We start from the raw sequence: 16,638 nt of genomic DNA, 5'->3' as shown, positions 1-16,638 counted from the left end.
TATTACCTCTCCGTGTCAAGAGGTCTACTACTACAAACTTATTTACCTAGATATGGAATTATTTCTTTTTTTTTTTGAAGTAAAAATTTACGAAATATTGAAGCAGTGTTCCAAACATAGCGAATGTATAGTAAAGCAGACGACATTTTACATCCAATAAGGATAAATCTTGGACACATGGAAATCAGTCAATGGGGAAAAGAACAGGAAATGAAGTCTACGCTTCAGCTGTTTAGCCTATATTCTGATTGCTACATTCACAACTGGTTTGCAGTGTAAACACTATCGTCTCGTCTCACCTCAACAATATTCTTAGTTTGCCAACATGAATGTTAACGTTAAATAACACCAAAGCTAAATTGTAGCTAGACGCACTAATAGTCAATGCGCACCATAAAGAGAATAATAAGTCTGTAGTTACTACCCGTGTACCATTAGCCCTTTTACTAATCTTATTATTATTATTTAAGAGTGTATTTAACTTTCGGCTCACTCTGAACCGTTGATGTCTGTTCATTTCAGACACGAAAATCAAAGCCAAAAGTCTACTTCACCTCAGGCCTCAATTATTTACTCTTTGTATCACTAAGCCTATTGCGGATAATACTTGTTATACGCGCCGGAGTCTAGGTCTTAGTTTTCTTCATGAAATCACTAAACCAAGGATTATTCTATATACAGATGTAGTATAGCTTAAGCAATATGTAAACAGCCATTTCAAATAACAATATTAAAAAAAATCTTTGGAATATCAAAATGAAACAGAGCTCTAAAGCTACAAAAGTACTTAATGCATCATAATTACGAAAAATACTTCCACATATTCACTTTATATTATGGAAAAAGGGAATATTAAGGTTCTGTATGATTTCTTAACACATCAACACAAGGCTAACTGCTAACGCGACGCACTAGTGTAACAATGGACGGACACACACAGACACAAGGAGTATAAACCCATTAGTGGAAGCAGTATTTTATTTCCGAAACAATCTCGCTTACGTTTATCCTCTCTAAACTTCGCTAAAAACGTATTACTACTACGTAAAATATTAATAGACAGGCAAGGATTGATACCATTAAAGAAGGAGCGCAATATTATCCATATTTTCATTTCATATACAGAGAAAAGAAATTATTATGTTTCTGAGAGGAGCTTCCCATTTTGGTTGTTGTTTTGAAAAATATATCGCAATGCACGGGCCTTGATAGATATAGGAGGCAATGAATGAAATATATCGCATGCACGGGCCTTGGCAGATATAGGAGGCGATGATAATCTCTCTCTTTGCACGAGAGGTTTATCTTTAATATTTAAATAAATATAATTATTTTTAATTATTTTAATCTTCAATAATTAACATTAATAATAGTTAAATCGTTTAAAATAAAGTTATACCTATTATCATCTCACACTTTGCTAATATTGACGTTTAAAGTGAAGGGTACCCCTCTTGCCCACTTTCTTCAAATTTTGGGGTATATATACGATTCGTTTCCATTATAATAGTAAGGAAAAAGCGCAATTGCGAAAACCTTTGGTGGCGATCCCACCTTAGGGAGGCTAGACGTTTCTCGTAACCCTAGCTGATCGCCGCGTATATCCTAAAACCAAACTATGATAATGGAGTAGAAGCCAATGATACAGATTGGTGTCTACGTGGAATAGACGGAAGACCAGTGGATGGTGGTGTTAGAAGCCAGTGTAAGTGCAGACTGATGTCAATGTGGGATTGACAAAAAACAGAATATGGTGGTGATTAGAAGCCAGTATGTACAGACTGGTGTCCAAGTGGAATGGACGAAGACCAGAAGATGGTGGTGATTAGAAGCCAGTAAGAACAGACTGGTGTCTGTGTGGGATGGACAAAGACCAGAAGATGGTGGTGTGAGAACTCAAGTAGAGGAGCCATTTCCGTGACTGTGAAAACAGTTCGGAAATGGCGAACACGTTTGCTCCGATACGCAAACTGCGAACGCGGTCACGTGGGTGTAACAACGGACAGACAGACACACAGACAGACAGACAGACACACAGACAGACAGACACACACACAGACACGGCCGTTACAGAACCTCTCCTGGACTACGTCACACGGAGAGGTAAAAAACATAAATAAGGCCTCGTCATATGTTTCCACCATCATGGGAACACCGGGACCCCCTTTAGCCATTCCAACCCCCTCCATACATTCCTGGTTCTATATTAGCCTTGGTTCAAAGGTTCTACAGTTCGATGGGAACACACTCGCCATCTATATTTCATACTAGTAACTAATACTCGTAATCGGACCTTACAGTTGCATTCAGGCATATTCCCCAATATTATTTGTGTAGCTTATCATTTTTAGCCACATCGTATGATGTACATAAGGCTTTTAGTTTGACCTGGCCTATTGTCATTCTCGTCGTCGTAGTAGTCGTAGTGTCAAGAGTACCGCTTTTGGCAGTATAAATTTTTTCGTTCGTCATTGAAGGAAGAGTGAGTGGGAGAGAATTGTGGTGATATTTTTCGTTCGTGTATTTTAAACGGATGGGGATTATAATAGTAAGTTTAAGCATTGCATTTAATTGCACTAGGAAGGTTGAGCATTTTGAATTGTGTTTTATGATTGCTCGATATATTTAAAGTGAGAGAGCGAGAGAGGATTATGGTATTATCTTAATTTTAATGGAAGGTTTAATACTCCCTTTAAAATCGCTGCCACCTGCCGACAATAAGGGTTTTAAGCTTTCAATCCCACTAATCTATTTCAAATTTCAAAGAAATCAAGGGGAATTTTTAAAAAGCAAGTATATACTGAAGTTATTACTAGAATGGTCTTAAGCTGGTGTTTATTATTAGATGTTAAGTGTATTTCTCCACAAATCGTGAACCATTTTAAAAGAAAGTACTAGCTTTTGGTGCCGAATAATACAATTAAAACGAAGTAAATATATTGAAGTAAGGATTAAGGGTTACAATTTTTGTTAGGGCATCGAGGAGCCATTCACTTTGATTTTCTGTACTTCTTTTAATGGGTATTTACGGCAATGTTAAAGTATGCACATCGTGGGCTACTCATCACGTTTTCCGTTCGTGTCACACTATTATAATTATAACATATGTAAAAGCAGATGTGTATAGCATCGAGGGGCTATACACTAAAATATTCTGTAAGGCTGTTAAGTACGGTACGATGTGGCTACTATTACGAGCGGAGCCCTTGTATCGTCTTGTTATACAATAAAATCTGAACTCAAAAACGCATTTAATTACACCCAGTTGTTGAGGTCCATAAATTTGTATAGTGACGTCATCCGGTGGCAGTATAGGGGGTTGTTCACAAAGGGAATTGTTGGTCTGATTTCGACCAGACTGTATAGCAGTAAGAATATTTCGGACTGTTTTGATTTGACTATTTTCAAAGTTTTAAACATGCATGATTATTTTATTGGATTGCACATAAGATTTATTTAAATACACGATTTTTCCCTGGTTGTTATTTATGTATGGTTTCTATTATTATTTTTTTTCAGTAACTAGTTTTGTTTTCCATGTTTAAAGTTAAAAAACGCGTATTTTAAAGCGTTTGATTCATAACTTTCCAAGGAAAATTATTTTCGTCATCAGAAAGACTTTTGAGGATAATTGGTGATTGCGTCCAAGCTGGCAAAAAATAGACCTTAACAGGGAAAAGCTATAGGTAACTATAATTTATATTACTGAATCTTAAATGTAAGTTTCACTACGGATACATGAGAGGGTTTAGAAGACAGTCCGACGTGAAAGTTGTCTTAAAAAGTGTAAAATCTCCTAGATTTTTGAAAAGGTTTTAATTTAGGGCTAATAGAAAAATTGGCAGTTGCAAATCTGATATTTAGAGCGCTCTACAAATATATTAACTTGAATTGCCATTTGTTTAAAATTTTGATACGAGTGTCTAAATTTAAGTTCAAAAACCTGTTCAATTTTAACTTATAGCATTAGTTTGTGTCAGTAGTTTTACCTGCTTATTAGAAAATTATGTTTAATAAAATAGCATTACCAACAGGAGCTACGTTTTTCGCGTGCTTGTATATAAACAGCATTGAGGCAAGAAACGTAAAGAGTACTAAAAACTTAGAGATGGGCCGATACCAGTTTAAACCGATACCGATATGATCCGATACTTGGGAAACCGATACGTACCGATACCGATATTTTACCCGATCCTTCGATTAAACCGATATCAAACCGATACCGATATGGTATCGGTATCGGCCCATCTCTATTGATGATTCTCGATCCAATTTCGGTACTTGAAACTATAAAACTGGCTTATCATAAGAAAAACCCATTTTAGACACTAGTTACGTTATCCAAAAATAGATCAAAAACTGTGCTGTCTCAGAGTTTAGGTCTTATGGCGTCATCTACTCTCAACGTAAGTATTTATTTTCTTCAAAAAATATCGGGTAGAAATATCGGTTCATTTTTAACCGATACCGATATATCGGTTAAGGCCAAATATCGGTACCGATACCGATATGGGATCGGTATCGGCCCATCTCTACTAAAAACCCTCCACTAGGAAATTTTAGAATTAACGCAAATATCGTTGTCTTTTTCGTAGCAATGGCATAATTAGCATGGCTCTACAATCCACCCTCCTCTCCCTTTCACTGCTATAGTCAGGCCAAAAGCCCAAAAACCAAAATTAATCCTGAACCTTCAACTTAATCGAGGGTCGATAATAATACGCAAGCATAAAATACATTAAAGCGAATATGAAACTATTAGTATATATTGGTCAGGATATGATGTCCCTCTCTGATATGGACCTTTAAATTTGAGAGCTTACTCGGTGTACGTGCGCGTAGCGAAAAAGAATAATAACAATTCGGGTAATAGTTCAAAAACTAAATTACTTTATTTAGTTAAATCGTCTTACCAAAATTATAATCAGGACTGACTCGTAAAAGTATTCGAGTGGAATATATTTCCATCTTAAAAACTGGGTGAATCATAGTTAATCTGAGTGAAAGGTCGCTCTTGCCACTGAAATTTATAAATGTACTTAAACTGGCTACTTAACACTATCTAGTATCCAGTATCTTTAATTCACTGTCCTTTGTCTTTATGGCCACTTCTGGAACTTGTTGGTCCATTTCTGGGTGTTCTGCGCTGATTCGACCCATCTTCCATCAAGCCGGTTGCAAGTTATCCTCCTTTTGCAAAACAGGTCTTTGACCTAAAGGTTAGGTTTAGGATTAGTCCATTTAGAACATGTTTGCAGTTGGGATAAGTACTTATTGCTCCAACGGTGCCTATAGTGTTGGAGTAACTTTTGGCCCAAGTGCAATCGTGATAGACAATTCATTTTCTCTGAAGGTTAGGTTCCGCCCTCTAGTTACCAAAACCATGGCCCACTCGCTCACGGACGTAATGGAGTTAGCTATGCCCCAAAACAAAATCTTTCCGTAAATGCCGGCAGATCACGTGATCATATTTTTCCCGCGGCGATCAAGCGGACTGGTACTATTAAGCCGTTACGCGTACCGTACAGAAATTTTAAGCTGTAATTCATCTGCATACGCGTTTTTTTTATCGCTACCACGCTGTAATATGTATACATTAAGGCTACATTTTCTGCAGCTCGAAAAACGCGAAAATTTCACAGCAATTCCAGAACTGCAAATTGTCTGCCGTTTTTACATTTTCTGCAGCTCGAAAAACGCGAAAATTTCACAGCAATTCCAGAACTGCAAATTGTCTGCCGTTTTTACATTTTCTGTTTATTAACTGATAATTGTCTGTACTGGCAGAAATATGCAGCGTGATTCTGCAAAAGTGATGGAAAAGTAGAAATCCAGCTGCCAATTTAAAACTGTAATTTGACCATTTTTATAGACATGTTACAGGTCTGCAAAAGTGATGGAAAAGTTGAAATCTAGCTTAAAATTTAAAACTGTAACTATTCCACATTTATAGACATATTGCAGGTATTCAATTCAAGTAAAATGTCCGGTTTTTGAATACCTGCAATATGGCTCTAAATGTGGTCAAATTACAGTTTTAAATTGGCAGCTGAATTTCTACTTTTCCATCACTTTTGCAGACCTGTAATATGTCTTTAAATTTAGTCAAATTGCAGTTTTAAATTAGCAGCTGGATTTCTACTGTTCTTTCACTCTTTCAGACCTGTAACATGTCTATAAATGTGGTCAAATTACAGTTTAAATTAGCAGTTGCATTTCTACTTTTCCATCACTTTTGCAGACCTATAACATGTCTATAAATGTGGTCAAATTGCAGTTCTAAATTAGCAGCTGGATTTCTACATTTCCATCACTTTTGCAGACCTGTAACATGTCTATAAAAACGGACAAATTACAGTTTTAAACTAGCAGCTGGTATTTCTACTTTTGCATAGCGTTTGCAGAATTGCGCTGCATATTTCTGCCAGGCTAGACAGTTAACAGTTAGCAAACAGAAAATGTAAAAACGGCAGTCAATTTGCAGTTCTAGAAATGCTGTGAATTTTTCCCGTTTTTTGAGCTGCAGAAAATGTAGCCTTAGGGTATACATATTACGGCGTGGTAGCGATTAAAAAGCGTGTATGCAGATGAATTACAGCTTAATTTTTTTGTAAGGGATGAGTACAAGTTGGGAATCCAAAATAAACCTCTCCAAGTCGAGACGCAATTTAGAGGCTATTTTTAAATATTTAAATAAATATAATTGATATTTATTAATTAAATCGTCATTAATTTACCTTAATTCTAGTTAAATCGTTTTAAGAAACTTTATTCCTAAAATCATTTTAAACATAGCTATTGTTGACGTTTGAACTCAAGCTTAAGCCTCTTTAACAATTCTTGGAAATTTAGGGTATATAAGGCGACTGATTCACAATAATTGATAAGAAAACCCGCAATGACCCTGCAAAGTATCTGAAACGCGCCAGCAATGATCCTGCAAAGTATCTGAAACGCGCCAGCAATGATCCTGCAAAGTATCTGAAATGTACTGGCAATGATCCTGCGAAGTATCTGAAACGCATCTGCAATTATTCTACAAAGTATCTAAATCGCGCCTGCAATTATCCTACAAAGTATCTGAAACGCGCCTGCAATGACCTTACAAAGTATCTGAAACGCACCTGCAATGATCCTACAAAGTATCTCAAACGCACCTGCAATGATCCTGCGAAGTATCTGAAACACATCTGCAATTATCCTACAAAGTATCTGAAACGCGCCTGCAATGATCCTGCAAAGTATCTGAAACGCGACTGCAATTATCCCACATAATATCTGAAACGCGACTGCAATTATCCCACATAATATCTGAAACGCGCCTGCAACTACCCTACAAAGTATCTGAAACGCGTCTGCAATTATCCTACAAAGTATCTAAAACGCGTCTGCAATTATCCTACAAAGTATCTGAAACGCGCCTGCCATGATCCTAAAAAGTATCTGAAAAGCGCCTGCAATGATCCTGCAAAGTATCTGAAAAGCGACTGCAATTATCCCACATAGTATCTGAAACGCGCCTGCAACTACCCTACAAAGTATCTGAAACGCGTCTGCAATTATCCTACAAAGTATCTGAAACGCGCCCGCAACTACCCTACAAAGTATCTGAAACGCGTCTGCAATTATCCTACAAAGTATCTGAAACGCGTCTGCAATTATCCTACAAAGTATCTGAAACGCGCCCGCAACTACCCTACAAAGTATCTGAAACGCGTCTGCAATTATCCTACAAAGTATCTGAAACGCGTCTGCAATTATCCAACAAAGTATCTGAAACACGCCTGCAATGATCCTACAAAGTATCTGAAACGCACCTGCAATTATCCTGCGAAGTATCTGAAACGCATCTGCATTTATCCTACATAGTATCTGAAACGCGCCTGCAATGATCCTGCAAAGTATCTGAAACGCGACTGCAATTATCCCACATAGTATCTGAAACGCGCCTGCAACTACCCTACAAAGTATCTGAAATTCACCTGCAGTGATGCTGCAAAGTATCTGAAATGCACCTGCAATGACCCTACAAAGTATCTGAAACGCACCTGCAACGATCCTAAAAAGTATCTGAAACGCGCCTGCAATTATCCTACAAACTTACCTCTTTCTGACTGTAACATGCATATAAAAAATCTGAAAGGTACCTGTAATGAGCCTTCAAACAACCTGATTCCATACGGGAATTACTGTTTCCCCTCTGTTTTCTAGCTGTAAGATAGCTATTCTATGACTGTAGAGTAGCTTAAATAGGTATGTATATCTGCTCTACTGAGTTTTCCAGCGACAGGTATTTTTATTTTTGCACACGCCATCTGGCTGAGCAAAAATGTTAGTCTCTATACGGGACAATTGACGAGGTAGAAGCCACTCTGTAATAAAGTCTTTCTGAGGGTGTAAGATGGGAAGCGTATTACGCCGTTTAACGCGGAAATACACTCGGGATTACTTTTTACAGTTTTTATTTCAATATTAGAACGGATTAAAGGCATATCTCCCGAATTTACGGCATTAAAACCACCAAAAAGGTAATACCGGGGGAATACGCCAGTGGCTGATCCCTCGGACGACGACGTTATTTTCTCGTTCCCTCAAGAGCGTCGTTCTGCAGTGCGAGCCGCTCAAGCGCGTCGTTCTGCAGTGCGGCTGCGGGGGGGGGGGGGGTCCTGCAGCCTGCAGGGATGCTATCGGTCAGCAGCTTGCAGGGATACCATATTGGGCGGGAAAGCCGCCAGTTGGGTTGCTTCTCTAAAATATTGGCGGGAAATAAGGTGATACTGAGATGAGAATAAACTAAGGGCCCGGGGAGATTGCCGCGGCGCGTCGGCTGCGTGCGGACGGCATTACGGCAATGCTCTAAGCCTTTGCTTAACTGAATTTTCTACTTTGATTTAAATATTAATTTATCAAGCTAAGTATAATTTTTGTGATCTACTGTCTTGTGACACTTGAAGTTCCGATTTAATGTTATAAACAGATTCCCGATTAGTAAAATCAAGTATAATTTTTGTAAACACTGCGATTAATTGTATTATTTACTAAACATTGTGATTAATGTTTAGAGCTCGGCATTATCTATCCATTATCCACAAATTGGTGGATAACCGATTATTAATAAACAGAGTTGTGGATTATAACGATTTAGCATGTGAGTTGTAATATGTGGATAATTTTCGAGTATGGATGAAGATAAAATAACTTGGATAATGGATAGATAGTGCCGGGCTCTAAACAGTGTGATTAATGTAACATTAGTAAATAAATCATTAATAATGATTTATTTACTAAACATTGTCATTAAGGCTTTAGAGCCGAATATCACATCTTAACTGAATCTCCTACTTAGATTTAAATATCAATTTTTCAAGCTAAGTATAAGCTCTGAAAATTTAATGACAAGCGTGTTACAATCGATTATATCCAAAAATGGTTAAAAATGTTCATAATTAATTAGTTTTATAAAAACATTATTGTAGTACTTTCACTCCCTTTTCAAGATTAAACGTCTAGTGACACTTGAAGTTCCGATTTAATGTTATAAACAGACTAGGATCGTTAGCCGATATCGTAAATTAACCGATGTCAATATCAAAGCTTAACTGAAACACGGATACCAATTTTTTTAACTCATTAATCTGAAATAAAAATATAATCTTTCATATTTAAAAAAATATTCAGGTAGTATTTATAAAATATTAATTAAAAGACGTAGTAATTGTCTAGATTAGTAAAATCCATTATCGGTAAGTGTACTCATACAAATGGCCATTTGATTAAAGTTCCTTTATAGAAACTAGTTCAAAAGAAACGAAAATTATATTTATATTTCTCCTTTAATATCACAAAACGTTAATATTTCTAATTTGGAATAGAAAAACTTCGGAATTATGCGCAAGAAGCTGCCAATTTTGGTGTCAGAAAATAATAAAATTCATCTTCTTTTGAAACTAAACCTGAGAAATTTAAATTAAAGAATAGCTTAATATCTTTTCCAATGGATAATTGTTTGATATTGATATTTTCGTTTCATTGATTTTAAATAAATTGGTAGTGACATCGGTTAATTTACGATATTGGCCAATTGATCATCACTAATTAAGGCGCGTTTACAAAGGCGCGAGAAATCGAAAAAGTCGACGCTGAAAGCGGAGAGATGAAGCTTATTTGATTTTTCGTTTCCTCGTCTGGGTGTTTATATACACGCGAGAACTGCGTCGTCGAGCGTATTGCTTATAGATGGAGCATACTTTCGGACTGAGCTTCTGATCTGCTGTAGCAGATTTTCTCGCTCATGTGTGACTATCGCAAAGTTGCACGTGATTAATCCAACCAATGGTGGCCTAGTATAGATTTTTTTTCTTAAAACTTTCGTCTGCCGACGCCGTGGATTTTTTAGAATAGTTTTTAAGCCTTGGCTACTAACCATGTCGTTAAAAGAAAAGAAAGAGATGGACAAGGTTTTTAAGGCCTCAATCCGACAAAAAGATATAGAAAAAAAAGAAACTTTAATAAATTTAATTATAAATTATCCAATGCTTTGGGATAAATCTCATTCGGATTACAGGGACCGGAATTTACAAAGTGTAAAATGGACCGAAATTGCAGATCTGATGAATATGACAGGTGAGATAAGTTTCATTACTATTTGAGAATTTTGTAACAATGTTTTTGTCCAGTAAAAGACGTGAAATCGATGTGGAAATACTTGAAGGACCAATTTCGGGTAAATTTCCACGCAATTTGCTCCAAAAAATCAGGGCAGGAGTACGTCGAAGAGCAAGATATAAATCTTGTCAAATGGCCTTTTTTCCGTCAATTGATGTTTTTGAAGGATGTTGTCACTAGGAGGGAGTATGTTTTGATGTGCTTCACTCTTTAGTTTGCTTCTAATTAATCTCGTATTTTGGTTTAGTACAACGTCAAATATTCCATTTGCTGCTAATAACAGCAACCAAGAAGATGGAAACGGAGACGAAGCAGACGCAGTAAATAACTGCTTAAAATTTCTTGAAACCATTTGTAAATAACGTTAACATATTTAGCTATTTAAGGGAATTGGGAAAGAGACAGAAGTTCCTTTTGAAGAAGAAATTATCACACCAGACCAAGACGAGAATTTGCTTGAAATGTCAGATAATGAAAATGTAGGAAAGGAACCTTACCATGAAAACCCAACCCTGCCTACTTCAAAAGATACAGCAAAGGTAAAAGGGCCACAAGACAACCAAGACTCAATTCCGTCTACTTCAAGAGACACAACAACGTCAAAAGGGCCACCAATCCATCATGACTTAAATCGGTCCACTTCACAAGAAACGTCAAAAAGACATCCAACTAGGGCCTCTACAGTGAATGTCGCAAAGAAAAGGAAACGTGGTTCCGATTTTGTCGATGACGTAGACGAAGAAATTGATAAAGAAATAAACAAAGTTGATAGGTGCGTAAAACCAGGTCTATCTATTATTTAAAGGTTATGTGACACCTATCAATGATCACAGATTGCTAGCTGCTTCCATCGTACACGAATGCGAGCGCAATGTAGCAGGAAGAACGGAGAAATTCTGCCAATATGTAGCGGAACTAATGAAGTTGGTTCATGTTGATTTGCAAAGGCCTTGCGAAGCTGCCATTTTAGAAGTGGTAGATAAATATACAGAACTATCTAAACAGAGGACGGATAATAATTAAACTAGAAATGATGAATAATGATTTTTATTCCCGTTTAGTATTGTTTGTATCAAACATACATTCTTTGTTTTTAGCAAAGTTTATAAACGAAGGTTGTGATACCAATGCCAGATAATTAATGTTTAATTATTATGTCATGACTATTAAAAATAAACATAACAAACAAAACTACCAATTTAGGAAACTAATCGTTTATTTCATTTCAAACTCAAATTATAATTAAAAATACTTTCAATTTCAACGAGTCACCCCTGGCATATCCCATTGCCATGGCACTGAACCCTCATCTGACCAAAAATATTCGGTGTAGAGTTTCCTGCAGCGTTTAGCTAGTTCCGTCGAATTTCTTGATCGTGTGCCTTCCAAATTGAATAGGCCACTGGCAGGTTCCTCATTCCAATTACCAAAGCGGTAGTTCCCAAAGCTATCGGTAAAATCTGCGTAGCCTGGTGGGCAGTATACTTTTTGGGACTTTCTCATGACATTTTCTTTAGAAATAAGGAAGTTGTGCAGGACTACTGTAGCTTTAATTATTCTATCAACATTCTCGGGGGCCAGGGTGATTGTTCGGTGGTATATCCTCCATCTGGCACCCAAAATCCCAAAAGCATTTTCACTGCATCTTCTATACATTAAAATTATACAGACCTTTCCTTAACCATGTGAAACCGTGAACTGATATCAATATATGTAAATATTTACCTGGCTCTACTCAAACGATAATTAAAAACTCTAGATCTGGGGTTTAATTCTTTCGATGAATAGGGCCTCAAGAAATTTTCTTGCAATTGGAACGCTTCGTCACCAACAAATATATAAGGCGCTATTATGTTACTCCTGGGTAATTCTGAAGGCAGTGGCAAATCAAGAGTTTTGTTTTCAAGTGCAGCACCGATTGCTGACGCTTTAAAAATGCCGCCATCAGAGCTTGATCCAAAACCGCCAATGTCGACAGCAAGGAATTTGTAATCAGCATCGACAACGGCCATAAGTACCACAGAATTTGTACCCTATGGAAAATGTTTTTATATCTTTGCCAAGAATCTACAGTCTGACAATGAATTAACCAACCTTGTAATTGTAGTACATTGATCCAGTGTTTGGTGGTTGTTGAATTACCACATGCTTCCCATCTACAGCTCCGCAGCAATTCGGATATTGCCATTGACGGCTGAATTCATAGGCTGAGTCTCTCCAAATTTTATTTGTGGGAGCCTGGAATTTCTGAGTTGTCACCACAATCCAAATGCAATACTACAACTTACTTTCAGATAGAGTGGCTGTAGTATATCCCACAAAGCATCGCATGTCTCCTTAATTACAAAATGTGCTGTAGCTTTTCCTATGCGAAACCCATACGCGATGCTTATCAGACTGTCACCGGTTGCCAAGAATCTATCCGCGAATAATATTTTAATTCAAATGTGAAAATTCCAAATGAAAACGTAACATTACCGTAGAGTGATAGCTAAACGGTGAGCTGGTGAAAGAGGCTCTCGAGACACTGGATACTTTTTGATCTGCTTAGTCAATAATTCAACCAGTTCATCAAATAATTGCGGCGACATACGAGTGAAATTTTTAAAATATGAATGGTCAAAACTTCTCATCTTTTGAAGCTACAAAAATAACAAATAAATATAATAATACATAGTTAAGCCTTTGTCAAACCACACTTAATATATTAACTTACCAGAGTGTGAAAATAGCCTTCGTTAGCCCTATTTCTCCAAATTGGATGCACCCACCATCGGCGTTCCATCCTACTTCTAATTTTGCGCAATTTATTCAGCCTTTTCTTTTTTAAAAGCAATAATTTCTTTTTTAAAAGGAGCAACCTACAAACGGTAGACGCCATTTTTGTTGTTTACGTTTCCGCGATTGTACGCTACTACGCGCTTACGAACCACACCTCAGACAGCTCGTTTGTGAACGAAACAGAAGGAAGAGAGTGAGCTTTGTGTCGACACGCTAGTTTTCGCGCGACAAGTTTAGATCGTAGCCAGCTTCCACTTTCCGCTTAAGCTTATACTTCTCGCGCCTTTGTAAACGCGCCTTAATAGTTTAAATAATTTCAATTAAACGGTTCAAAACCTTCACGAAAAGCTTAGTTTTATAATGAATAAAATTCTAATTTTAAAGTAATAAATTAATTTATCGTAGGTAATTAATTTACTGCCTTAGTGTAATTTATGCTGAAATAAAAAAATGCAATGAAAGAGGAAGTGACGTACATTTGGGTAAGTGTTTCGCGGGAGATTCAAATATCGATTTGGGTTAAAGAAATAAGAGAATAATTTGAGATGGTGAAATGTTTGGCGGGAGATTCAAATGTCGATTTAGGTTAAAGAAATAGGAGAATAATTTGAGATGGTGAAATGTTTGGCGGGAGATTCAAATGTCGATTTGTATTTGGGTTTGAGAATAAGGTTTTAATCTCGCTCTCCTTATGGAACCAACCCTAATGTTTACATTTGGATTTGGGTATTTAAACATTGAAATGTTTAGAGAATAGTGTCCCTGGATACATTTCAAGTGTTCTGCTAATTTCCGCTCTCGCGAATTTCCATGAGGCTCAAAGTATTTGACTTATTTCCGCCCTCTTTTCAACCTTGTCTTGCTGTGAGCTATCAGGGTCCATACAAACCTGGAAAAATCAGGGAAATAAATAGTTGACGAAAACCTCAGGGAAAACTCGGGGAAATTTAGAATTTTTAGTAAAATTCAGGGAAATCAGGGAACTTTGCGTCAAACAGAGGCCGAGTAATTAAGCAAAATGTTCATGGATGTCCATAGGATTAACATTCCACTAATCTTTGGAGGCTCATAACTCTGGTTCTTCTAGAGATACAGGGATGTCCTTCGAGTATGTTATAGTCTTATTTGCCTAACAATAACATCCAACGATACTAAAAACTTGGGATTTTGTCAAACAGGGGCCGAATAATTAAGCAAAATGTTCGTGAACATTCCCTCCATAGGATTATCATAACACTATGCTTTGGAGGCTCATAACTCTGATTATGTAATTGTCCTATTTACCCTTCCTCCTTCGTTAACATTTGCTCCATATAATACTCCATATACGGGAAAAATCTGGGAAACTCAGGGAAGTATATGGGGAAAAACCTGGAAATCTCAGGGAAGTATATGGGGAAAAACCTGGAAATCTCAGGGAAGTATATGGGGAAAAACCTGGAAATCTCAGGGAAATTTGTTTTCCAAAGTTGTATGAACCCTGCCTGTGTCGGTTTTCTATTTAGCCGGGACGGAAATAAGATAACTTTGAGACACTTATAGGGGTCACTGCTTCACTGGACCAATGTCCTATAAATTGATTGGGTGTGCAAAAATGTTCTGGTTGCTGGACCAGCTTGTTTTTTCTGCAAAACTTCTAAAATGTTCTGCAGTGCTCTCTGGAATGCATCTAAATTTTGTTTGAAGTTGAACCTTTTTCAGGTTTATTTCAGTATTATTCCAGAATATTCCAGTACATTTGCAATATATTGCAGATCGAACAAAATCTACTTAAAAGCAAAATGCAGCCGTAAATTTTTGTACGGGGACGTAGTAAATTGTTCCAATTGCGCGGGAGACAGATCAAGTTGTACCGCTCCTCTTCATGAAAATTTAAAGAAATCGAAAAGCAATCATATATACTGATTAGTGATTACTGAAGATATTTGGCCAGCCGCCAGTGCCCTGTGAAGTAGTTCAAATAGGCATTCTTTTCTATATATATTTACTCTTTCAAGCCACCTGATATTCTGGTTTCTTATTATTTAAAATATACATCCCGGCACTTTGCACCAATTATACGTTAAAGAATGGTTCTCTTTATGTTTATTTCTTTTCGGCGCTTAAAACGGTAGGAAATCGAGGGTCTAATCACTCAAATTACGATTTATACTCAATAATTTTAGAACTATTAAAGGTAGCTCAAGTTTTATATACGCCTGTTATTTACGATACGATAGGGCTACTATTATGAGCCTAGCCCTTCCGCTATCTTGTTTTTCGATAAAATGACAGCTCTTCACGAAGTAGTTGATTTAGTTACACCTGTGACATCTCCATATCTCAAACTAGGTGACCTCTATGTGTAATGTTTTCTTGTTTACTAAACTGTGTTACTGTGTCGTTATAATTAGTTTAACGTACTATTAGTTAACGTTGTTTAGAAACTACGTACTACGGATGTAAACATGAATAACTACGTTTTATTTCGTCACTGTCCCGGCTCTCTCTGCGTCTCGCTAGAGAGTAGCCTACATATATCGCTGAGGGGTATCACTAGCGACATCTGGTATATCTTATCGTTACATCTTTCCCCTCAGATAATCATTTAACCTAGGATATTTGTTTTACATTTATCAAATATCAGTTTAGATTTAAGTTACACAACCTTTGATATATTATTAAATTTTGTTTTAGAACACGTTAAATTATTTATCTTTAGTTTTAATACTTTTGTACTATATTGTTACTCCAGTGGCTAGACAGTTAAATTGAATTGAAAGTTATAGGTTCAGTCTTTTCGGTGGTCTGACTTGTCTGGTAGACCGTCTAATACTCTTTGACCCTGGCGTTAGGGTGTCATGTGTCCGTGAAGTGTCGCCGTTCGTTCTTCCAATTTGTGCGTCTTCAAGTGGCGATGATTGTACCGTTACGTTAGCTTGGGGTGTAGCATCCGGAACTAACCGTGTCGGATTTTGAACTTCTTGAGATCTTGTAGGAGTTGCTTGAATTGGTGTAGGTGCAACTCTGACTGGCGACTTCGGGGTTGCTATCATCTGTGGTCTCAGTGGTGTGTGGCTAACCCGTTTCGGAGATGGTTGCTCGATAACGTGCCGTAACTGCCTTCTGTTTCGACGAAGCGTAGTACCGTCTTCCATTTCGACGATATAGGACCTTGGCGCGGTTTTCTTGACTACTACCGTAGCCCTATTC

At 37.1% G+C, this 16,638-nt stretch overlaps 1 protein-coding gene across 2 annotated transcripts; it reads left to right on the top strand.

The window, feature by feature from the left end:
- The first annotated feature begins 10,239 nt into the window (after positions 1–10,239).
- Positions 10,240–11,870, top strand: LOC149687028 (uncharacterized). 2 transcript variants are annotated; one of them, XM_089869541.1, is made up of 5 exons: positions 10,240–10,623; positions 10,677–10,851; positions 10,913–10,985; positions 11,052–11,437; positions 11,499–11,870. In XM_089869541.1, the coding sequence occupies exons 1-5, from the start codon at positions 10,425–10,427 to the stop codon at positions 11,686–11,688; spliced, it is 1,023 nt and encodes a 340-aa protein (XP_089725667.1). In that variant the 5' UTR covers positions 10,240–10,424; the 3' UTR covers positions 11,689–11,870. The 2 variants fall into 2 exon arrangements, with proteins under 2 accessions (XP_089725667.1, XP_089725666.1); XM_089869540.1 differs by having other exon boundaries at positions 11,043–11,437.
- Positions 11,871–16,638: the final 4,768 nt, after the last annotated feature.

Source organism: Phalangium opilio, unplaced genomic scaffold (genome assembly GCF_054372755.1).
Source record: "Phalangium opilio isolate 3A_F unplaced genomic scaffold, DU_Popi_V2 ptg000031l_1, whole genome shotgun sequence".
In the NCBI taxonomy this organism is placed as follows: Eukaryota; Metazoa; Arthropoda; class Arachnida; order Opiliones; family Phalangiidae; genus Phalangium; species Phalangium opilio.
Note: the sequence above shows the minus strand (reverse complement) of the source record. Positions and strands in the feature narration are given on the sequence as shown.

Excerpts from the sequence above, each read along its gene's own strand:
- LOC149687028 (XM_089869540.1), top strand. The coding sequence starts at position 10,425 with ATGTCGTTAAAAGAAAAGAAAGAGATGGACAAGGTTTTTAAGGCCTCA. Across the intron at positions 10,624-10,676 it reads AGATCTGATGAATATGACAG|TAAAAGACGTGAAATCGATG; the intron begins GTGAGATAAGTT and ends GTTTTTGTCCAG. Across the intron at positions 10,986-11,042 it reads ACGGAGACGAAGCAGACGCA|CTATTTAAGGGAATTGGGAA; the intron begins GTAAATAACTGC and ends TAACATATTTAG.